Source organism: Chrysemys picta, chromosome 1 (genome assembly GCF_011386835.1).
Source record: "Chrysemys picta bellii isolate R12L10 chromosome 1, ASM1138683v2, whole genome shotgun sequence".
NCBI lineage: Eukaryota > Metazoa > Chordata > Testudines > Emydidae > Chrysemys > Chrysemys picta.
The window spans coordinates 307,817,399-307,842,892 of record NC_088791.1 but is presented as its reverse complement, the minus strand read 5'-3'; the positions used below and the strand labels follow the sequence as shown (position 1 = coordinate 307,842,892).

Genomic DNA, 25,494 nt, shown 5'->3' with positions numbered 1-25,494 from the left:
CAAAAAGTGCTAGGCCCTGTATATACATATAGGAATACACCTATATACAATACAAAAAGTTTGCAGTCTAAACAGGTATATCTGATATAATGATATCTTGTGTAAGAAATATTTTAGAAATGTAAATTCTGGGACCAGTAACCTGTTCTGAGCCTGTTTCTTGCAGTGCTGCAACATGGTTGTATGTACTGTATATTATACGAAAGCAAAACTGTTTACATAAAGTATTCTAAATAGGTGAACTTGCTTTACAACGTTGAGATCAAGATTTTTATTTAATAAAACTAGAAGAAATTAAATCAGCAAGCAAGAAAAGCAGAGCTTAATGAGAACTAAGATAACTGTAAGATATGGTATCAAGTGTTTCCACATTAAAAGTATCTTTAGATCCATGCTGCCAACTTGCCAAATAAAGATATTTACATCAGTCAGCATTATTATAAAGATATGGGTTACAAGAAATAAAAATTAATATTTAATTTTATCAATACACATGAAATAGCCTTGAAAAGGAGTGGGGGCAGGAAACTGCTGCTGCTTTACCCTCAGGCCTTGTCTACACTACCAAGTTTTGTCGCCAAAAACTGCCTTTTGGCAACAAAACAGCAAGAGCACACACACTACAATGGGACTTTTGTTGTGAAAAATGCCCAGTTTTGGGGACAAAAGAGGTCCACCCCATGAGAGACTTTTGTCTATTCCCCTCCCTTTATTGTCGACAAAGAGCCAGTGCAGACACTGCTGATTGTTTTAGCGACAGAATTGGCTTCCGCCAGTATCCCACAATGCCTGCCCTGATGGCTCTGCTCAGTGTTTTGATCTCTGCTGCCCTGCAGGCATGCGCCCCTCCCCTTTCAAAGCTCCGGGAAGTATCTGTGTGCTGTTCCCTTTGGGGAACTAACAAAGAGCAAATCATGGGAATGCTCCTGTTCTGCGCTGCACTAGGAACAGAGCAACAGGCAGACTGCTGCTGCAGGGGGAGGGGGACAGACTGCTGTGCTGCTTTGCCATTGCTCAGCACGGAGAGCTCCCAGAGCTACTCATGATGCTGCTCTCAGCAGCTGAGGGGGCTGTGGGAGAACTTGGAGATAATTCCAAGATGCGCAGAGATCAGCTCTTCCTTCCCACAACACTGCACTATGGGATACATACCCAGGGTTCATTGCTCATCCGTCGATGATGGTGTCCTCAATGTGGACATGATCTGTCAACAGAGGGAGCAAGTGTGAACACCCCTGGGAGATTTTTGTTTTGTCAACTTTTGGGTGTCGACATACATTTTGTCAACAAAACTTGGTAGTGTAGCCAAGCCCTCAGAAATGCTGGTACATTCTTTATGTCTACATTTAAAATGCTAAAGCGGCACAGCTGCAGGGACAACACCACCTACGCCAATGGAAGGAGTTCGCCCGTCAGGGGTAATTCACCTCCCGGACAGGTGGTAGTTAGGTCAGTGGGAGAATTCTCCCATTAATCTAGCGCTGTCTACACCAGGGGTTAAATCAGTTTAAGCTACATAGTTCAAGGGTGTGGATTTTTCACACCCCTGAGCAACATAATTATACCAAACTAATTTCCTAGTGTAGACCAGGCCCTAACACTGTCTACACCTGGTGTTACGTTGGCATAACTACGTCTCTCAGGATCATGGATTTTTTACTTCCCTGAGAGAGGCAGCTATGCAGATGTAAATTTTCAGTGTAGACAGGGCCGGCTCCAGGCACCAGCTAAGGAAGCAGGTGCTTGGGGTGGCCAATACAAAGGGGCAGCAGTCTGTCCGCTATTGGAGCGGCCCGTCCAGGTCTTCTGCGGGAATTTGGCGGTGGGTCCCTCAGTCCCTCTCTTCCTCTTTGAGCTGCTGTCGAAGAGGAAGAGAGGGAGCGAGGGAGCCGCCGCTGAACTGCTACCCAAGAATGGAGCGGCACGATTGAGCTGCCGCCGATTGGCTTTTTTTCTTCCCCCCCCCGCTTGGGGTGGCAGAAAACCTGGAGCCAGCCCTGAGTGTAGACCAGGTCTTAGTTCCAAATTATGCACTCAAAAGAGCTGTAGAACTTAAATCGAACAATAAGGGGTATAGTACAATAAAGAGTGGAGATAAAGAGGCCAATCCATTATTGTAAAACACTACATATTTCAGAAAAATCTTATAAAAACACAGAACATTTAAGTAACCTACGGCACGCACATTTCCAGTGTGCAAGTACTTCATCAAGTAATAGCACAAGTATGAACAACTGCCATGCTTTTATGTAATGGCATCAGGTTTCGCTATAGGCTGCACTATTAGGCTGGCATATTCATTTAGCTTATGAGTCATTCATTGTGTAAACATCATAACAGAGACACCTACAAACTAATGAATTGTGAAAGAATTATAACATTTCCCCCTTCAGGCTTCCACCAGAATGTCACAAAATAATGTTAATAATCACAAAAGCTAGTTAGCAAAAGAGGAATTATGCACTAGCCAATAGTCAAGCCTTTGTCTTTTACAAGTCAGCCAGTAGCAGTCGATAATTTTTATTTGAAACAACACCATTCACCATAATCATGTTGCAGAACACTAACAAGAAAAGGTAACAACTGAGATAGAAATTATCACTTTTATTTCAGAGCCCTGGCTTTTATGACCATCATCATTACAGACAATACACATCCGTGCCATGGAAATTGCAAATTTGAGGTCTTTCATAGATTTTTGCTGTTCTTCAGAATCTGAGCTTTCTTGCAGAAGCGGGAACAGGGGAAGGGGGGAGGATGACAGTGTATATAGCCCTTTGTTTTGCAAAGACAGCTTTAAAAAAAACCAAACAGATACATTGCCATCATGTCCAGTCTGCAGCCAAACAGAATGAAAGACTAGCACTGAGAAAAGAAGGGTGTTGTTCAGCTACAGAATTACAGCAACTTAAAAGACTAAGGCCATGTCTACACTACAAACTTTGGTTAACTCATATCACTGGTGTTGTCAGGAATCAGGGTCTGCAGCAGAACCAGTCTCCGAGCAACGTAACAAATGCAGCTGGCATGCAGTAGGCTGCCCAGTGGCCACACTGCCTGATTGGTGGGAAGAGTCACCGGATCAAGCCTTAAGACCAGCAGCAGCAGTATTTTGGCAGCTCCTCAAAGCATTCGCCCATGGCTGAGATAGCTCCTGCCTTGTGCCCAGCCTTGCCCCTGTCTTGCCTCACTCCAGGTAACTCAGTTCTGACCCTTGGCTCCAATTCCTAACTTATGACTTCAGCTCTGGCATCTGGCCTGTGACTCCATCTCTGACCCTGGGCTCCTATTCCTGGCTACCAACTCCTGCTCTAACCACTAAGCTTGACATTTTTGCCCATCTGAGTGTACAAATGTAGTCCATTGTGGCTACACATACACCTGCCGTGGTTCTCATGGGGCAGTGTATGTGTGAAGCTGTGGTTTTCCTTGCTGTGTCCCCCTGTGGAGTGGTAAGGATAGGGATGTAGCCCAGGATGCCACGTGGTATGTTGGGGGGTATAGGGAGCTGCTGCCATGGAGTTCTCCAAGGTCTGCAAAGGTGAGTCTGGGATATTTGGACCTGTTGGTCAACCAGGGTCTGCAGCATTTAAATTTGCTCCTATTAAGTCTTGGTGTATCTCCCCCTCTCCCTGCTGGCATTTCTTCTGTCCACTTTTCCCCTCTCCATACCATCAGCCCTCCAGGCCCTTTGTTCACAGTCCGATGCAGCACCAGCTTGCAGGACCTCATTTCGTATGTCCTCTCTAATCCTCTTCTTTCTCCTCATCAGGGTCAAGTGTTCTGTGGGTGTGGAGGGGCCCCATAACAGCAACAGCTCCTGATTAAAAAACAGATCTATCATTGGGCTTACAGTCACAACAGAGAGAGAAAGGTTAGTTTCAAAACTCCCTTCCCTTATTCCCATAAAACTTAATACAAGACATGCTTATTGACACTTCAGCTTTGGAGCACCGCACCACTCTCCAGCCCATCAGGGTGAGTATGGCCCGCTGCGAGGCAGGGAATTTCAGTTGTAAGAAACAATAAAATTCCGGTCCCTATTCCATGGGTACGTGTACAGTGCAACGGCACTGAATATTGGCACTATTTTCCACAGGCAGTGGTGATTTTAGCTGCTATCTTACTCCTGAGGGTAACAAAAGGCACAGAGATGACAGCTGCTACTGGTGTCCTGAAGCCACATGGGCCTGCATGCCGCTAGCTTATTTGCTGCAAAAGAGACAGCCAAACTCATCACAGGATGGCATGGGAGAGTGTCCTACCGCAGGGGAAGAAATAAGACGCCCAATTCCTAGAAACCCTCAGGAGAGGATTGCAGAGTATTTCCATGAAAGTTTCATTGAGATCTCTCAGGAGGATACAAGGGGCATCTACCCCCATGTACATAAGCAGCAGATACTAACCCTACCTCTGTTTGTTATCAGGGCCAGCTCCAGGCACCAGCATTCCAACAGGTGCTTGGGGCGGCAATCTGCAAGGGGCAGCAGTCTGTGTGTTTTTGCCACCCCAAGCAGCGCGCCGAATTGCCACCGTGGATGACGGGGGCAGTCTGTGTGTCGTTAGGGCGGCACGCGTGTTTCCATATCGGTGGCAATTCGGCGGCAGCTTCTATGTTCAGCTGCCCGCGGTGGCAATTCGGCGGCTTTTGTCTTCCGGCATGCTGCTGCCGACATAGAAACGCGCATGCCGCCTTAAGGGTATATGGACGGCTCCAACCCTCCGCGGCAGCAATTCGGCGCACTGCTTGGGGCGGCAAAAATAGTAGAGCCGGCCCTGTTTGTTATACTGCTATCTCTTCTATTACGAGTAAAACAACGAAAAGTCGATACCTGTGTCTTGTTAACTTGGGGATGGGTTAGGTGCCATTTACACATTTAAACACTGTAAGGGGAAAATACAGGCATACACTTACCCCTTCAACAGGCTAGTCCATGCTCAGCTGGCAGGACTGGCTAGACAATGCAGTAGTCTCAGGCAGGTCCTGGCTCCTGGTATAGGTGGACTCCCCTGCATGTCACCTCTCTCTGCTTGTCCTCCTTCCAGTTCAGGGCAGGGGCCCGTGGCTTAGGCTCCTCTGAGACATCCACAGTAGCGTGCACGGTAGCAGTGGGGTCTCTGCCAAGTACAGCCTGCAGCTTGTCATGACCTATGAGGGAAGATCGAAAAAATTGGTTTAGTCTGGAGAAGAGAAGACAGAGGGGACATGATAACAGTTTTCAAGTCCGTAAAAGGTTGTTACAAGGAGGAGGAAGAAAAGTTGTTTTTCTTAACCTCTGGGGATAGGACACGAAGCAATGGGCTTAAATTGCAGCAAGGGAGATCTAGGTTGGACATTAGGAAAAGCTTCCTAACTGTCAGAATAGTTAAGCACTGGAATAAATTGCCTAAGGAGTTTGTGGAATCTCCATCATTGGAAATTTTTAAGAGCAGGTTAGACAAACACCTGTCAGGGATGGTCAGATAGTCCTGCCATGAGTACAGAGGACTGGACTAGATGACCTCTCAAGATCCCTTCCTGTTCTATGATTCTACAAAAGCATCAGGTCTGCGACTCAGCACCAGTTTGATTGTTGGCCTCCATGGCCTTGTGGTATGCCTGCAGCAGTTCATTTGCTTTCATGCAACACTGCTGCTGAGCCGTCGTACTCCTTTGCCTGCATCCCCAGACAATCTTTTCATAGATGTTGACACTTCTACATCTTGCCAGTAGCTGTGCCTACACAGCCTCTTCTCCCCACAGGCCCAGGAGATCCAATATCTCCTGTCCACTCCAGGCAGGAGTTTGTCTAGTATGTAGAGCTGTTATGGTTGGTTGGGCAGTTGCACATGAGGGAGAGCTGCTAGGTATGCACGCCAAGATGGGCGATCAGGAAAAGGTATTTCAAAAATATGCAGTGGGCTTTAAGAGGGGGAATTGCTGCCAGTCTCCATGACCCCTGGGCAGTAGTGTTTACAATTGTGACAGAGAGGTCAGTGTCCAGGGAATGGGGCATTGTGGGACAGCTGCTAGAGGACTGTTAGAGTCAACACAGGTTGTGCAGTGTCTTCACTCCCCCCGCATCAAGCTCAGTAAGTTACCACAGCTCCACACTGTTTGGGGAAGGTGGTTTTACTGTGTCACCATTACAGGGTGTTTATATCAGCCAGAGACAAATTGGAATGTAGACACATATGCACAGATAGGTTGACACAATGAGACTTATGTTGGCCTAACTTTGTAATGTAGACCAGGCCTCACAGCGTTAACAGTTTCACAACATATCAAGTAAATTCAGCAAATGCACTTGTCCAGTGTAGCTGGGTGTACCTGGTATTCTGGCTGATGTTTCACACTTTTGAATGGATGTTCCTTAGAAAGTTACTGACAGATCACCTTCATTTTTTTATTTTTAAGCAGTGGAAGTACTTAAACAACTAGATGGGAGCCAGGCTGTCCCATCCTCCTCTGTAGGAAAAGGGGCAGAATTAAACTAAGGGCTTGTTTACATGGTGGGGTAATGCACTCTGTGAGGGTATGATTTCTAAAGCAGGGGTTCTCAATCTTTTTCTTTCTGAAGCCCCCCTCAACATGCTATAAAAATTCCAGGGCCCAGCAGGAAAGGGGGGGGACAGACTCAGGGCTCCTGGCCAGGCCCTCAGGCATAGTTATAGTTTGACTTCTATTGGGGGTGGGGGGGCAGGGGCCAGTGGGACTTGAGCCAGCTCCACACAGCAGGGTCCAGGAAGGCAGTGCCACCTCCACCCCCTGACTCACCTCAGCAGGCCACCCAGCCTGTCTGGGTTGTGTGTGATGGGGGTTCAGCTCAAACAATTTGAAAAGTGCTCAGGGTGCAGGCAGGGGGCAGCTAGGGGCTGTGTGCAGGCACGGGGGTAGCTCAGGATGCAGGGAGGCTGGTAGCTAGGGGCAGTGTGCAAGCGGGGGAGTAGCTCAGGGTGCAGGGATGGGGTAGCTAAAGGCTAGAGGGGGATGTGCCAGGCAGCAGCGCTCCCACCCCTGGTGCTCCGGCCAAGCCGTGCAGCCAGCCCCAGTGCTCCCAGCCACCCTGCCTCCCTGAGGGAGGTGGGGCAGCCAGTCCCGGTGCTCCCAGCGGTGTGGCACTAGCACCAGCTGCCCTGCGTCCCTGCAGGAGGCAGACCAGCCAGCCTAAGCCAGCAAAGGCAGAGCGCTGGAATGCAGGGGGGGCCTGGCCTGGGGGCGGAGCATGGGCAGGGCCATGCTAGGTTGTTTGGGAAGGCACAGCCTACCCCTGTCTACGACACCCGCCGCCCATGCCTGCTGTAGAAGATGGAGAGACTCACTGCCAAAGAAGAAACCTCAATTTCTGCATTAAATAAACCAACTGTATCCTGTCACAGCAGAGTCTTTGAGAAATAAATCTTCCTCTGAGGATACTGATTCCTTCAATAAAGAAACTTCCACATTCTGTGAACTGCAGCAAACCAGCCTTGTCTTTCTGAGACCTTCTTGATGTATTATACAGAAATGATAAAGGTCAAGTACATTTTCTTTGCTTTTCAGCTCACTGAAGTCACTTTCATCTTCTTCCTGAGACAATGTAATGACAGAAACTCACCTTCTCATCCTTTCAGAGGTGCAGTTTTGGTAATGAGGGGCCCCGGTTTTGCCCTACATACTTGAGACTGTGTTAGGAGCAATGATGGTTCAGCTGGAGAATTCTGAGCAAGGACAATTATCTCAAAATACCTGCTCCAAGCAGGCTTTGACCACAATTTCTGAAGCAGTATTGAATATATAGTTTGTCCTTGGCTACAGTTTGACATAAAATTGTGATTAATGCCAGTTCAGCTACACCGATAGCTGGCACTCATTTTCAGCAACAAGTAATTTTGCTAGGTTTAGGAGTATTCTACTGCAGGCCTTTAAAATAATCTAAAGTCAATTATGTGATATCTGGTGCTACTGCATTTACAAACAAGCATTTTATACTGATTTTGGTAGGAAGCGGTTATTAAAATCGCATCAGAAAATCTACATGTAAAACTAAGGTATTTCACTCTCCCCTCCCCCGACTGGAGTTCTATTCTGTGGCCATTTATTAAAAACTATTTTAAATCTGATAAACCTGACTGGGGAGAGAAACTCATTTTCAAAGTGACTTGGCTGTATTCATGGCAGTTTTCTCTAACTGAGAGAGGCTTTCAGATTGAGACTCCCATCTTTAAATTGTAAGCTTTTTACATGTAAGAAACAGGGTATTTGTGAAACTAAGTTGACATTTTCCTCTTAAAATAAAGAGTTACGGGTATTTTAACCAACAAGCGGAAGTGAGTACTGGTCTCTCTAAGGTTCTGATTGTGCAAACACTCGCACACCTGCTTAACAGTATTCACATGAGTAATATCATTGAAGTCAATGGGACTACATATACAAGTAAAGCTAAGCATGTGCATAAACGTTTGATGAATTGGAGCCCACATTTACAAAGACTGGAAAGAAATGCAAAGGATGTTAGTGTTAAAATTACAAATACTTCATATTCAATAGTAAAATTCTCAGAGAAAAACTTCTACTACTTTCAAGATTTTTCAGGTTTAAGATACAGAAACATGCATGTGTGTCTCCACAAATATATAACTGACCCCATGCTCTAGTGACAAAGCAGATTGCTGCCACACAGGGTTCCAAATCTGGGTGCCCCATTGAACAGGTTAGCAGGCAACGCTAGCAACACTACCTCAACCCTTCTGAAAGGAGTTCATTCTCTTTACTCTTAAGTGAGCTTCTATTTGACTGATGCTCAGAGCACCCAATCTGGGTTGGCCAGACAGAAAATTCCTGCAAGGGGCTGGGAGAGGGAGTTAAAGTGTGAATGGAAGCAAAGGAACGTAAAATAGTTAAAGTACCTGTTTAAATAATAAGACTTAGTAACAGAAGAGTAAAATAACATTTATTTGTGCAGATTTAAACTAAGTATAGTATCCACACAGGTTAATGGCAATATTTGCAGTGTAAAAGCAATTAGCCGCCATTATGGAAAACATCAAATCAAGATTACTATTATGGAAATATAGTTCCATTTGATATATGGAAACTATGACCCAACACTATTATCTAAAAATGTAAGGATCCTTTTAAGCATAAAACCTGTCTGGCTTCCATGTCACAGAAAGCTGCAGAAGCAGATTTTTTCTCAGGGCTTCTGCAACTTTCCAAGTTATGGAAACTTTATGTTTGTTTTTTTAAACAACAGAATTGAGTCTAATGACTCAGAAAGACAGATGCATAGGAGCTGCCACAGTAAAGAGAAATGAAAAAAGCAGATAGGAAAACACTGAATAGACTTACCAAAAAGCAGAATTGTCTCATTACAAAAAGATGATAAACTCCATCTCTTTCAAAAAGCGTGATGGCTTGAAGTGTCGCTGAACTAATTTTCTAATGCTACAATTTCCTCCTCAAGTATTCAGCAACTATGCATTCTACTGACAAAATGTGAGTGGCACTTCATTTGAAGAATAGTTGGTGTTCAACTAACCAGCACAAAGCCCAAAAAGTCACACTAACTCATGTTAAACTTTAATATGCTAAAAACATAATAAATCTAATCAGGATCTAGCATTTACCTGAACTGACCAAGGACCTCTGGGTTGTGTTCCGACTGTTTCACAAGTGAAGACTCTTCTTTGCCTGATAACTTCAGTTTATCATTCTGTGGCACAGGCTCCTCCAAATGGTAGAGTCAATGTATTGCAATTAGGGAAACAGCTCATCTTACAGCTCACCTAAAGAAAACAGAACTGAAACTAAAAACGGCTTGATCTGTTTTTAGCTATGTTCGTACTTTAAAAACCTACCTCAACCCTTCTGAAAAAGTATTTCAAATAGGTCTTTATTACTTTATAAAAACATTTTAAATCTTATACAAGGAAACTTATTAATATTGCTTAATATAAAGTGGCTCCAAATTATTTTGGCAATTAAAACTGATGGTTGCTTAATACGATTTTGGCCAGAAAATACAATTTAGTGAACTTTCACTTTTGCTGCCTTTCAGCACAACTAAGAGAAAACTTAACATTGGTGGGGGATGGGTTTAATCACTGCACATTGGGAGGAGGTTTTCAATGAGCTATCCACAATGACACTCATATCTTTTTCATGAGTGATTACAGTTAATTTAAAACTCAGAAATATATCTAAGTAGTTCAAAGTCATTCCTGGCAACTAACTTTACCTTCCATTTGTCAATACTGAATTACATCTGCCATCATGCTGCCCATTCACCTGATTTATTAGGTCCCTTTGGAGTTCCTCACAATCTTCCCTAATCTTGAAAAACATTAATAATCTTTGTCACCTATAAACTTAGCCGCCTTACTTTCATTTACAGATCATTTATTAACGCATTAAAACCAGCCCCAGAGCAGATTTTTAGGAACCCTAATGTTAGCCACTCACAATATTGAAAATTGACCATTATTTATACTCTTTTCTTTTTCTTAGCCAGTTACTAATCTATGGCAAAACTTTACCTCCAAACTCATGACTTCTTATTTTGCCTAATAGCATCTTGTTAGGAACTTTTTCAAAAGCTTATTGAAAGTCCAAATAAATTATGCCAACTCTTTGTCTTCTCCTTCATCCACTATTTTGTTGACATTGTCAAAACAATTCTAGTAGGCTAGAGAGATTTTCTTTTACAGAGCCATGCTGGTATGTCCTTTTTTTAAATCTAATTATTTCTTCAACCAATTTCTCTTTTACTGAAGTATGGATCATGGGTCTATAAGTGCCAGGATCTTTCCTAGTGAATTTTGAAAATCGTATGGCATATACAACATTTGCTAGCTTCCAATCTTTTGTTAGCTGCTCAGCCAATTAATTCCTCAGAATTCTCAAATTAATACCATCAGGTCCTGGTGACTTATTGATCTTTATTACTTTATTCTTGCACCTAATTTTTGACACCTTAGTCTGACAGTGCCTAAACTGTATTACCCGAAAAGATTATTAATCTCCACAATATCCTTTGCAGTGAAAACCCAATACAAATAAATCATTTAGTTTCTTTTCAATGTCCTTATTCTCACTGTGAAGGAGTGGACTTACTGCTGCAGTGCCTCCTGATGGCCAGAGGTGGTGTAGCAACTCTCTCCCTTTCCAGCAGCACCCCATTCGGATGGCTGCTCTGGTCTTCCAGTGGTCCACCTTCCTATGAGTTGGCCCTCTGGCCAGGTCACAATTTAATCCGCTCTTTTCAGGGTAACAAGAATTCCAATGAAACAATGTCTAATACCTTCTATCAGATCTTTGGCCAGGACTCTGAGCCCCATGGTCCTGACTCCCTTTTCTGAGGGCTGTCATCCTTGTGCCCTTCTCCAGCCTCACACCACCATACAACTGCTGGTAGGGAAACCCGGGCCCTCTCACTACAACCAGGTTTCAGCCCAGTGACCCTATAACCAGCAGCGAAGTAATGCTCAGTCCAACTCTTTGCTGCTGCTTCCCTGGGTTTCTTCCTAGTCAGTTTCTCAGTCCTTCCCCTCACAGCCTCTTTAAACTCTCTCAAGACCCTCCCCTGGAATCCGCTAACAAAATCCCAGCATAAAAGTATAAACAAAAGCCCACTTCTGACTTCCTTGGGTCTGCCTTTACATCCCTCTCACTTAAATGCCTCTCAGACTCCCTCCCTGGGAGTCCAGCTCCTGCCCTTTTGCCATGTGTTGGAATTATTAATAATATTTGAAATTATTAATATGGGAAACCAAACGCTAATTTAACCATAAATTCCTTTATTAAATCCCAGTGTACCAATATAGTTGCTCTAAACATGCCTAAAAAGCCTCAGAAATAAGCAATTTACTACATCTGAAAAGTAACAAAACATTTATAAGCATTTGATCAAGATACTTACAAACAGGCTAATCCCAGGGGTGCTTAGACCCATGTTGATGGGCTCCAACGTGGTCAGGCAGATATGAACAATGAACTCTAACAGAGTTTACTTTTTTATAACCATCAAGAAGCAAGTGATGTCATTTCCAAGTACTGACTTCAGCTAAAAACAAATTTGAGACAGTGTGACGTTCCCCTGGTGTTATCTGGACCAGCGATCTGCTAGGTCACTCCAATCCTCGACTCTGGGAGCCAGCCTTACCCTGCTCCGCTGTGAGAACCCCCACACCCAGGCTGTTCACGCACAGCCTCTAGCATGTAAGCTTCTCCCAGCTACGTGAGTGAGTACTTTTGGCCAGCTGCTCCTTGGATTGTGCAACCGAATGACACTAGCCAATATCTCTGGTCCCAGACACTGTTACCAGAAATTGGGTCAGCTAGTAAGCTTAGGGAGGACTAATGACCCACTAGCATTTGGCAGAAAGCAGCACGTTTATTATACTGATAGCTAAACTCAAAGGAAGGGGGGGGCACACTCACACTCGCATACTCACGCTCCCAGGACAGGCACAGCACTGGAGATGTTAGGATCCTTGAAGGTAAGTGTTCCATAGTGCAGTGATGGACGGCGTGATGAAGGCAAGTCTTCCCAAGACATTGTAAGCAGAGTCAGGATGAGCTCTACCCTGACATCTGGTGGTGAATTATGGCGAGTGTGGAAAAGAACTCCAGGGGCTGATCTTGTTTGCATAGGCACACCCACTCGCCTGGCAGGAAACAACAGCAACTCAAAGTGGTTACTTTGGCTGGTGTGGGATCCCCAGTTTCTCTGTTATTGGGGCAGGAAGAATAAAGTTTTGTTACCCTGATTCTGTGAATCAAGGCCAGTGGAACTGGTGTATGACAGAAGGACTGAGTGAGTCATTCACCATTACCTAAGTAGCATTTGCTTGTCAAGGGGCATGGGTTACAAAACCCAGTGAATAGAGAGAGGATGGGGACAGGTATTTGTACCTGATGGTGTGGCCCCCTCCCCAAGGGGGTTGAAACACCAATTGCACTACCTCCTCTCTCCACTGTTGAATGTCAGAGCTAACTTTGATTCCCTTAGGAGTCTGGTTACAGACTGCTGAGCTGAGTTCGCTTTGGGCCAATAGTGCACCAGCACTGGGGCTCCCCTACTACTAGCTGAAATCACTAAGAGCTGAAATCACAAAAGAGCTAAAGCTATTTAAGAGCTGAGATCACTGAGGCTGTGTTAACTAGTGGGGGAGCCTGAAGCTATAGCTAAGCTAACTTAGCTTAGCGGGGAGTGAGCGGAGCGGAGTGGAGCGGCTCACAGGTCGGTGAGCGGAGCAGCGAGCAGAGCAGAGCAGAGCCTTGTGGGAGCGGCCCAAGGGACAGCGGAGCGGAGCGGAGCGGCTCACAGGTCGGTGAGCGGAGCGGTGCAGCTCACAGGTCGGTGAGCGGAGCGGAGCGGAGTGGCTCACAGGTCGGTGAGCGGAGCGGAGCGGAGCGGAGCAGCTGCCAGAGCAGTTCGTGGGACTGCGGGTGGAGTGGAGCAGTTCGTGGTGAAGGCTGCAGTGGAACCCCACGCAGAAGCAGCCGGTTGGCCTCGGATCACGTAAGGTGCCCTTAACACCCTGCTCACCCCCCCCCCTTGAACTCTGGGGCTGCACTGATCATGGACAGAGACTTTGGGGGGTTGTCGGACTTTTGGGACTTTTGTGATTCTTGGGTTGCTGGACCCAAGAGACTTTGGGATTGGTGGACTTTTGGGACTTTGGTGATTCTTGGGTCGCTGGTTTCAAGAACCAACGGGAGAGGACACGGCCCAATTTGCTGGGGTGGGTCTTCGCTCATGGTTTGGTCTAAAAACTCTAGTTGTGGTGTTTTTCCATTTAATGCTGATGTTGTTTACCTCATGTTATTAAACATTTTCTGTTACACTCAGACTCCGTGCTTGCGAGAGGGGAAGTATTGCCTCTTAGAGGTGCCCAGGGGGTGGTATGTAATTGTCCCAGGTCACTGGGTGGGGGCTCGAGCCGGTTTTGCATTGCGTTATTGAAACGGAACCCCTAGATACAGAACCCGGCCCTTGTTGCTGCCAACTTAGATGGGCAGAAGGGTTACATTTTTGGGGGCTCGTCCGGGATCCCCTGGGTCAGTACCCCTCGCAAGCACCTGTTGAGTGTTCCCCTGCATTGGGAAACAATTGTGGTTATATTTTGAGGAAATTACTGTTTGTATAATGGCTAATATGTCGGGTTTGTTGGGCCCCGGCCCTGCAGCCTCTAGCTCAGGGGCCACAGCCTCAGCCAATGATTGGACAAAAGCACTGGGGCAAATATTGGAAAAGGTTGTGTTGTCCCATGCTAGGTCAAACTCTTGTCGTGAGTTAAGGTTATTTGCTGGGGCAGAGGAGTTCGAACCCTGGTTGGAGCATACCACTGAAATGCTGCAGGAGTGGGCCGTACCTGATGCAGAAAAGCGAAGATGTCTGATAGAGAGCCTTAGTGGCCCAGCATTAGATGTGATTCGCACCCTGAAGCTCATTGACCCTGGGGTCAGTGTGAAGGACTGCCTAGAGGCCCTTGATCATACCTTTGGGAGTGTAGAGGGCCCTGAAGACAGTTACTGTAAGTTCCTTAATTCCCGACAGCAAATTGGCGAGAAGATTTCAGCCTATATACAGAGGCTGGAAAGACTGCTTCAGAGAGCTGTCATGAGGGGTGCAGTGACTGCTGAACAGATGGATCGGACCAGACTGGCTCAAATTGTAAGAGGAGCTCAATATCAGAACTCGATTCTACTCCATCTCCGGCTAAGAGAATGACGGGAACATCCCCCAAGTTATTCCCAGCTGATAAAGGAGGTCAGAGAAGAGGAAGAAAGGCAGGCTGCCAGCGAGTTTTGGGAAGCCCAAACATTGGAGCCAGCCGGTACAACACCACTGCAAATGGCCAGTGTACTGATGGTGAGCACCACAGAGGAACTTGCCCAACAAGTGCAGGTCCTGACAGAACGGATAGCTGAACTGCAAAGCACCATTGACCAAGCTAAGACTTCCGGGAATAAGGAGCCTCTGACCGTGGCGATGGAGAAGTCAGCATTTAGAGCCACCATCCCATCTGGGCGAAGAGGGAAAGGACAATTCTTCTGCTACCGATGTGGTCAGGATGGACACAGTGCTGCCAAGTGCCATAATGAAGAAAACCCCTCCTTAGTGTATGGAAAGCTGAGGATCAGTTGGGAGAGATCCGGTAGCTGCCAGAGAGTCCGGGGACGGGGACCACCCAGGCCTGCAGGATTTGAAGATTCCCCCAGAAAAGACTGTCCAGCTGGGATCCCCGCAGGACTGATAGGGCCTCGAGCAGAGGTCATGGTGAAGATTGAAGGGGTGGAGTGTAAAGCTGTGCTTGACACTGGATCTCAAGTGACTATTATATTTCAGTCATTCTACCAACAAATGCTTAGGCACCTGCCTATACAGCCACTGACTGGCGTTGGTCTGTGTGGCCTCAGCATGGATGAATACCCCTACCAAGGGTATGTCATAGTGCACCTGGAATTCCCAGAGGAGGTTGCTGGGGTAAGAGAAGAGGTGGACACAGCTGCATTAATATGCCCTGACCCTAAAGGGACCTCTGATGTGTCTGTGCTGATAGGGACCAACTCCAGTCTCTTCAAGGTGCTCGCGGATTACTGCAGACGACGGGCTGGGGACCAGTACCTGAATACCCTGATGATCCATACGCTTTGTGCTGAAGCCTATAGGAAGATTGAGGGTGCTAAAAAGGAGGCATCTGAGCTACCGATTGGGGCGCTGAAGTACATGGGCATAACCCCGTTAGTAGTGCCTGCAAGGACGGAGCAAGAAGTGCTTGTCATGAGTACTCGGCTGAAAGGCAGTAAAGGGGCATTAGCAATGGTAGAGCAGCCAGTTGAAGGAGAGCTCCCGGAAGGAGTGCTGGTCCCTAGTGGAGTCATAACCCTACCTGCTGAAGCCCAGGAAAAGGTGACTATACTGATTGCTAATGAAACAAGTCGAGATGTTGTTGTGAAGCAAGGACAAAAGATAGCGGATCTCTTTGAGCCTGATTCAATTGTGAAACCCCAGTGTGAGACTCAAGTTCCGCCAATAGACCCTGCAAAGTTTGACTTTGGAGATTCACCGTTGTCCGAGGAGTGGAAAGATCGCCTGAGGAGGAAACTTTGTGAAAGATCCAAGGTGTTCTCATTGCATGAGTGGGATGTGGGATGTGCAAAAGGAGTAGAGCACAACATCAGACTACATGACTCTCGACCTTTCAGGGAGAGATCTAGGAGGATTGCCCTCTCCGAGATGGAAGATGTGCGACAACATCTTCAGGAGCTGGCTGCGAATGGCATCATTACAGAGTCCCGCAGCCCATATGCCTCACCCATTGTGGTGGTCCGTAAAAAGAATGGGAAAATCCGGATGTGTATTGACTACCGCACCCTAAACCGCCGTACTGTGGTTGACCAGTACACAATGCCTCGAGTCCAAGATGCTTTAGACTGTTTGCTGGGAAGCCAGTGGTTCTCTGTGTTGGATCTTCGGAGTGGATACTACCAGATCCCTCTGGGTGAAGCAGATAAGGAGAAGACAGCCTTCATCTGCCCATTAGGGTTTTATCAGTTTGAACGCATGCCCCAAGGGATCTCTGGAGCACCTGCCACATTTCAACGTCTTATGGAGAAAGTTGTGGGAGACATGAATTTACTGCAAGTGTTAGTTTATTTGGATGACCTGATAGTGTTTGGAAGAACCTTGGAGGAGCATGAAGAAAGACTTCTTAAAGTGCTTGATAGGTTAGAGGATTATGGTTTGAAGCTTTCAATTGACAAATGCCAGTTCTGCAGGACCTCAGTGAAGTATGTGGGTCACATCGTGTCCCAAGAGGGTGTGAGTACTGATCCCGATAAAATAGAAGCCCTCACTACATGGCCATGTCCAAGTAACTACAGAGAACTCAAGACCTTTCTTGGGTTTAGTGGCTACTATCGCAGATTTGTGAAAAACTATGCTACGATTGTAAAACCTCTGAATGATCTTACCAGGGGATACCAGTCCAGCAGGAACAAATCTAAGACCAAGAATAAGGGAAGGTCCCCAAAGCCTCCTGTGCAGAGACACTATGGCCCCTTCGAACCATTTGGGCCACGGTGGGATGAGAGATGTGAAAGGGCTTTTCGAGAAATCATTACTTGCCTAACTCATGCTCCAGTCCTAGTCTTTGCTGACCCAAGCAAGCCATTTATCCTGCATACTGATGCCAGTTTGGAGGGTCTGGGAGCAGTACTGTACCAGGAAGTGGAAGGAAGACGTAAACCTGTAGCCTTTGCCAGCCGAGGACTGTCTGATAGTGAAACTCGCTATCCCACCCACAAGCTGGAGTTCTTGGCCTTGAAATGGGCCATCACTGAGAAATTTCGAGACTACTTATATGGTGCTCAGTTCCAGGTGTGGACAGACAACAACCCACTGACCTATGTGTTAACAAGTGCTAAGCTGGATGCTACAGGGCAAAGATGGGTGGCCGCTTTGGCTAGCTATGACTTCAGCATTCAATACCGATCAGGGAGAAGCAATGTAGATGCAGATGCATTGTCCAGGCGTCCCCAGGCACCAGGAGTTGCTGTGATACCCACAGATGGAGTGAGGGCTATTTGCAGTGTGAGTCGCCGGGAGCCAGAGTCCCATGAGAGTCTTCATGGATGTGCTGCAGAAGCTTTGGGCCTGCCCCCTGAATGCGTGCCTTCTGCTTCAGTGAACTATATTGCGTTGGACCAATCTCCTTTGCCCATGCTCAATGCGGCTGACTGGCAGGAAGCCCAGCTGCAAGATATTGGCATTCGTGATACACTACTTGCCAAAAGGGAGGGGCGAAGCCCAGCTGTGGTTGTCCCACCTAACCCAGAGGGTAAACTACTATTGAGAGAATGGACCAAACTAAAATTGATTCAGGGAGTGCTACATCGAGTGACCACAGACCCTTTACAAAAGCAACGAGCACAGCTAGTGCTGCCAAAAGAGTACAGAGCCCTGGCCATGAGGGCCCTGCATGATGACTTTGGACATTTAGGGATGGAGAGGACCCTGGAACTTCTTCGTAGTAGATTCTATTGGCCTCGGATGGCTGAAGATGTTCGCAGGAAATGTGAGACCTGCGCTCGATGTGTTCAAAGGAAAACTCTGCCCACGAGGGCTGCATATCTCAAGAACATCACCAGCACCAAACCTTTGGAACTGGTATGCATCGATTTCTTGTCTTTAGAAGTAGACAAGAGGAATATTGGGAACATTCTAGTAGTGACTGACCATTATACACGATATGCGCAGGCATATCCCACGCGTGATCAGAGGGCCACCACGGTTGCTCGAGTACTGTGGGAGAAATATTTCTCAGTTTATGGATTTCCAGCCCGGATAAACTCGGATCAGGGGCGGGACTTTGAGAGTCATCTTCTGAAGGAGGTGCTGAGGATAGCGGGAATTAAGAAGTCTAGAACAACGCCTTATCACCCGCAAGGTGATCCTCAGCCAGAGAGGTTCAACCGAACCCTATTAGATATGTTGGGGACTTTGCGACCAGAGCAGAAAGCAACCTGGAGCCAACATGTTGCATATCTGGTGCACGCCTACAATGCCACAAAGAATGATGCTACAGGAGTCACCCCATATCTCTTAATGTTTGGACGAGAACCAAGATTACCCATAGACCTGTGCTTTGGTGTATCAGAGGATGGAGATAGCTATGAAACTCATCAGCAATATGTATCCCGACTGAGAGAAAAGCTGCGGGATGCTTATCACTTAGCTACATCTGCGGCTCGGAAGAACGCCGACCGCAACAAACATCGATATGATGCTAGGGTACGTCTGCAAGAACTCCAGCCGGGGGACAGAGTTCTGCTGCGAAATTTGGGTATTGCTGGCAAACACAAGATAGCCGACAGATGGAAGGCAATACCTTACTTGGTGATGGAAAAGCTAGGAGATCTGCCGGTCTACAAGATCAAACCTGAAGAGGGTCCAGGGCAGACAAAGACAGTGCATAGAAACCTTTTGCTCCCTGTGGGGGAATTGGTAGGCACCCCGTATGAGTGGGGCCACAACAGGGCAACTGGGCAGAACGAAGGTGCTGGACCAAAGCCGCCCTCCAACGTGGACAGCCAGCCCCCTGCAACTAACCTACCCCCATGCAGCACATCCGAGAGTGAGTCTGAGGAGGAAGACACAACCATGGTGTATCCTGGGATGGAGACAAGATTTCAGTCTCGATCGGCTGAATCAAAAGAGAGCTCTTCTTCTTCCGCCCTAAACCCCATGGCAGAAGTATTTAGGCCCATTCCTGACACCCCTGAGCGACTGGTGGGACCCCCATGTGATGACACACCCAGGTTATTGGACAGTGGAGACTTACAGGTGGAGGATGTCCTGGGCACCTTGGACCCTCCACTGTTAGAACTAGAAATGCAGGGGCCTATGCCAGTAGCCGAGGGACCCTCAAAGGAAACCTCTCCATCCATCGTTCAAGAGGCTGTCCCGCGCACCACGGCAACAGAGATTCTCAATAGACGAGACAGGGTAATAAGACCAGTAAAACGGTTGACTTATGATGCACCTGGGGTAACTAGTGAGGAACCAATATGTTTAGCACACAGGCTTGTGGAAGCTAAAGTGGGTTATCTGAGGCCCTTTGGAGGGAACCAGTGAGTTGTTATAACAGGGAGTGTGATTTGTCGGGACGACAAATTTTCGGCTGGGGGGAGGATGTAAGCAGAGTCAGGATGAGCTCTACCCTGACATCTGGTGGTGAATTATGGCGAGTGTGGAAAAGAACTCCAGGGGCTGATCTTGTTTGCATAGGCACACCCACTCGCCTGGCAGGAAACAACAGCAACTCAAAGTGGTTACTTTGGCTGGTGTGGGATCCCCAGTTTCTCTGTTATTGGGGCAGGAAGAATAAAGTTTTGTTACCCTGATTCTGTGAATCAAGGCCAGTGGAACTGGTGTATGACAGAAGGACTGAGTGAGTCATTCACCATTACCTAAGTAGCATTTGCTTGTCAAGGGGCATGGGTTACAAAACCCAGTGAATAGAGAGAGGATGGGGACAGGTATTTGTACCTGATGGTGTGGCCCCCTCCCCAAGGGGGTTGAAACACCAATTGCACTACCTCCTCTCTCCACTGTTGAATGTCAGAGCTAACTTTGATTCCCTTAGGAGTCTGGTTACAGAATGCTGAGCTGAGTTCGCTTTGGGCCAATAGTGCACCAGCACTGGGGCTCCCCTACTACTAGCTGAAATCACTAAGAGCTGAAATCACAAAAGAGCTAAAGCTATTTAAGAGCTGAGATCACTGAGGCTGTGTTAACTAGTGGGGGAGCCTGAAGCTATAGCTAAGCTAACTTAGCTTAGCGGGGAGTGAGCGGAGCGGAGTGGAGCGGCTCACAGGTCGGTGAGCGGAGCGGCTGGAGGAGCAGCGAGCAGAGCAGAGCCTTGTGGGAGCGGCCCAAGGGACAGCGGAGCGGAGCGGAGCGGCTCACAGGTCGGTGAGCGGAGCGGTGCAGCTCACAGGTCGGTGAGCGGAGTGGCTCACAGGTCGGTGAGCGGAGCGGAGCGGAGCAGCGTGGCTCACAGGTCGGTGAGCGGAGCGGAGCGGAGCAGCTGCCAGAGCAGTTCGTGGGACTGCGGGTGGAGTGGAGCAGTTCGTGGTGAAGGCTGCAGTGGAACCCCACGCAGAAGCAGCCGGTTGGCCTCGGATCACGTAAGGTGCCCTTAACACCCTGCTCACCCCCCCCCCCTTGAACTCTGGGGCTGCACTGATCATGGACAGAGACTTTGGGGGGTTGTCGGACTTTTGGGACTTTTGTGATTCTTGGGTTGCTGGACCCAAGAGACTTTGGGATTGGTGGACTTTTGGGACTTTGGTGATTCTTGGGTCGCTGGTTTCAAGAACCAACGGGAGAGGACACGGCCCAATTTGCTGGGGTGGGTCTTCGCTCATGGTTTGGTCTAAAAACTCTAGTTGTGGTGTTTTTCCATTTAATGCTGATGTTGTTTACCTCATGTTATTAAACATTTTCTGTTACACTCAGACTCCGTGCTTGCGAGAGGGGAAGTATTGCCTCTTAGAGGTGCCCAGGGGGTGGTATGTAATTGTCCCAGGTCACTGGGTGGGGGCTCGAGCCGGTTTTGCATTGCGTTATTGAAACGGAACCCCTAGATACAGAACCCGGCCCTTGTTGCTGCCAACTTAGATGGGCAGAAGGGTTACAACATGATGAAATGCAACGCAGTGAACCACTGGCCAGGCGGTCCGGGCGAAGGGCCTTCATGGGAGGTACAAGCTTGTGAGTGTCCTTTTGAGCACATGGCCCCTTCCCCTTTTAAGGACCTGCTCTTCAGGGCCTGCGACTAGAGATGACTTGGCCGCGTCTGGTTGGTCACACTCCACCTCGGGCAGTGTCCATACAGTGGGTGTGTGTGCTGCCTAATTACAGTCCCAGACACCTTGTCTACCTGGAAGCTCTTTTGATCTTCTAGCTGTTCAACCAGCCCATTCGTCCCACAAGCATTCCAGGAGGAATGAGGAGGGGGAAAGCCACTTCACAAGTATTCAGAGAGGGAGAGGAGACAAAAAGGGGGGGGGGGGAATATAACAGACCTTTTGAGTATACAGGTTATACATAGCATAGTTATACAGAGCATACAGATCACTGCTGCTCCTACAACAGACCTCCGTCTTGCAGTGTCCCGTTATGCCCGCTGGATGCTGCAAACTTATATGAGTTTGTCAATTTAACAAAGAAATTGATATGTACGAGGCTTGTTATCCCAAGGGGAGTCTCTGACACACTTCAAACCAAATGCACTGCTTCAGGTAGAATAAACAAACAAATTTATTAACTACAAATGATAGATTTTTAAGTGATTATAAATCAAATCACAAGAAGTCAGATTTGGTCAAATGAAATGAAATCAAAACACATTCTAAGGTGATCTTAACACTTTCAGTGCCCTTACAAACTTAGATGCTTCTCACCACAGGCTGGCTGGTTACCCTTCAGCCAGGCTCTCCCCTTTGATCAGCGCTTCAGTCGCTTGGGGTGGTGTCTGTAGATAGAGATGGAAGAGAGAGAGAGAGAGCATGGCAAACGTCTCTCCCTTTTATCATTTTCTTTCTTCCCTCTTGGCTTTGCCCCCCATCTTCAGAGTCAGGTGAGCATTACCTCATCATAGTCCCAAACTGACCAAGGGAAGGGGGGTGATTCACTCGAGAGTCCAACAGATCCTTTGTTGCTGCCTAGGCCAGTGTCCTTTGTTCCTGTGAGGCTGGGCTGGATTTGTCCCATACATGTCCTGATGAGGCTTGAACTGCATCTCTGCTCCTAGAGAGTTTTGCCTGGGCTTGTTTTAAGCCATGAGGACACATTTTCAGCCTCATAACTATACACATGATTACTATAACAACAATGCTCAGTGCATCATGAGCCTTCCGAAGACACCTGACATGACATGACAAATATAGCATTTGATACCACACAATCATATTATAAGGATGAACATGGGGGAGCAGGGTGTTCCCCGGAGATACAGAGCGTCTCAGACAGTTCACCCTTATTTCCAGTCTTCATCCAGATAAGATTTACAACCTCCTTTCTTCCCAAGGCCTTTCCTTCCCTCCTTCTCACTGACCAAGTTTTTCCAATGCACCTGAATTCCCACAGGAGATAAGTGGTATGTGGGATGGTAAGGGCCATGTTGGCTCATTTTAAGACACATTAAGACATCTGCAGTCACCCCTATCGGTCAGAGGCCTTCTTTTTAGAAACTTTCCCTTATCTCATTATTTATTCTTTGAGCCAGACATCCTCCCTACTACAGTCCTTCTGGCTTTATAACTTATTATTTTCAAGGCTTTCCGTCTACCTTCTAGTCAAGGCCTTTCTTTATAACACATATTTCCTTAAGATAAATATGAAATTAAAGAATTAGAATTATCCTACTTTCCCTACCTTAAAACCCTACATACTACATCAGATTTACTACATTAAGCATTTTAACATACTTTTTTTTTGCAGCATTTTGTACGACTAATAAACTTGACAATACAAAATCAAAATTACAATTACCACAATTGTATTGACAACTAACAAAACTTTGAATGACAATTTTTACTGTGGATGTAATCCCATGTTCTATGCTTATTCCCATCAGGAGGGCTAGTTAACTCCTGAATTCCCTCTTCCTGCCTATTAAGCTTTTAACATCCAGGCTCAAGGGGAAAATACTAGGCCCCAACTTCGGTACAGCTTTTGCAGCCTCCTCCTGTAATCTCAATTCAGCCTGTAATTCAGTTACATTATAAAAAATGGACATGTGATATAAAGTCTTTCCATTTATCACTACAGTGAATTTTAGTGTGAAATACAATCAAAATAAGAGTCTTTGGATCCATACCAAAAATGGTTACTTCTAGCCACCACACAATATTTATCATTCCCAGCATAAACAGTTTTTACTTCACCAGTTCCCCCAGCATCTCAACCAGACTGTGTAGTTTGGAGACTGCTCCCCCAAAGTGAACCTGCATGCCAGCCCAGCAACTCTATCTGTAAAACATTACACCTGCACATGTAGGTGTCCCTCAGGTGCGAGCAACAGGACAAGTCTGGGGTTTTCCTGACCTTGTAATTATCTTGCCTCAGTATTTGAAGAGGAAAAACAAACTTTTTTCAAACCTTACAAGTTGCAGTGTCTTCCAGTACTCCTACTGGTAGTGCTTTAACAATGGTTTGAATGACCTGGTGTTCTGTAATTACTGGGATGGATAGCGTGAGTGGGATAAGGAGTTCCATACCCTTTTCACAATTTACCCCACGGTATTGGACCCTTGTGAGGTTTTTTTTGGTTTTACACCAATCAATATTCTCTTTGCCATACCAAGTTTTCAGTTTCTCTGTAGTGATAAAAGAAGGCACTTTACCTTGCTCTGAATCAGTGAGAGTGGCTTTGATTTTGTCTGGTGCATACCTTCCATACATAGCACATGATGGCCCTGGCTATTGTCCCTCATTGATGATCCTCATTGGCTTGGTTGATTATTTCATTCACTTTAGGCTGTACTTTCTTAAACAAATTAACTATATCATGAGTATTAGACAAATTCAAAACTTCTTGATTAATGAAGTTCTTTGCTTTGCTCATATATCAGGCTGAGTATGTCCATAGCCAGCTTGTGCTGGAAGGCTCGTTCATGTTCTCACATGGTCTCAATCTCCACCTGGTTTCAGAGTGATGCTCTGTCTCCAAACCGCATTGCCACATCACTGGCAAATAGGCTCCGTTGGCTTCACCTTTGAATTGATCCCCGGTACATCCCTTGTTCCAGTTCAGGTGGTAGCTAGGGGATTTCTCATGATGGCTCCCCCTTTTGTTCTGTTCCACCCACTTATATATCTTTTGCATAAGGCGGGAATCCTCTCTCCTTCTCAATGGAAAAGCACCAGGTTAAAGATGGATTCCAGTTCAGGTGATATGATCACGTCACTGCAAGACTTCATTACCCACTTGCCAGCACACACATATACAGGAAGACTAACAGATAAACACAACCATCTGCAGACAATTGTCCTGGTTAATGGGAGCCATCAAGATTCCAAACCACCATTAATGGCCCACAACTTTGCATAATTACAATAGGCCCTCAGAGTTATATTTTATATTTCTAGTTTCAGATACAAGAGGGGTACATTTATACAAATAGGATGACCACACTCAGTAGAGTATAAGCTTTGTAATTATACCTTACAAGAGACCTTTTGCATAGTTACATTATGTTCACACTCATCAGCATACATTCATCAAATCATATAGAGTGTAATGTCACACTTCTTACTTAATTACTTGTGGCCTTATTATTTTCATGGCCTTCTTTCCACCTGCTAATCAGGGCCTTTCTTTACAACACTATAGTTCCTTAATCAATCTTAAACTAACTCTAATTCTTTAATATCATATTTATCCTACACCAGGGCTTCCCACCTGAGCCTGCTCCACCCCAGTGGCTGTTCTCTGTCACTCCTGGCCACTTGCCAGACTCGAGGTAGGATTCCCAACTTTCTACTCACACAAAACCAAACACCCAGGGCCGGCTTTAGCAAGAGCGGGGCCCGCTTCCTGGGGGCAGGGCTTGCTGCAAGCCCCACCCCCAGGAATCGAGCCGTGCTCCGGCCGGGGTTGCCGGGCTTGGGTCCGACCCAGAGCCACGCCGCGGGAGCCGGGCTGGACCTGAGCCGTGGGAGCCGCGCCGGGGCAGGACCCGAGCCACGGGGGCCGCGCCGGACCCGAGCAGCACCGCGGGGGCCGGGCCACGGGGACCGGGCCGGGCCGCACCGCGGGGACCGGGCCGGGCCGCGCTGCGGGGACTGGGCCGCGCCGGCTGGGGCCAGGGCGGAGCCGGGCTGGTCGGCCGGGCCTGGGCCGGGGCCGGGCCTGGGCCGGGGCCGGGCCGCGCCGACCGGGCTGGGGCCGGGGCCGAACCAGAGCAGCGCCGCGGGGGCCGGGGCCAGGCCGAACCAGAGCAGCGGCATGTCCCCA

The 25,494-nt window shown here is 47.2% G+C and overlaps 1 protein-coding gene across 1 annotated transcript in view; it reads right to left on the bottom strand.

Moving 5' to 3' along the window:
- Positions 1-2,589: 2,589 nt before the first annotated feature.
- The window catches only part of LOC101940603 (translation initiation factor IF-2), a 40,276-nt gene continuing 17,371 nt past the window's right edge, over positions 2,590-25,494 (bottom strand). Inside the window, exons 3-4 of the mRNA XM_065582646.1 lie at positions 4,916-5,149; positions 2,590-3,820 (exon numbers count right to left, since the gene is read on the bottom strand). Coding sequence (XP_065438718.1) covers positions 4,974-5,149 — 176 coding nt within the window. The 3' untranslated portion in view covers positions 2,590-3,820; positions 4,916-4,973. The remainder of the gene's footprint in view (positions 3,821-4,915; positions 5,150-25,494) is intronic.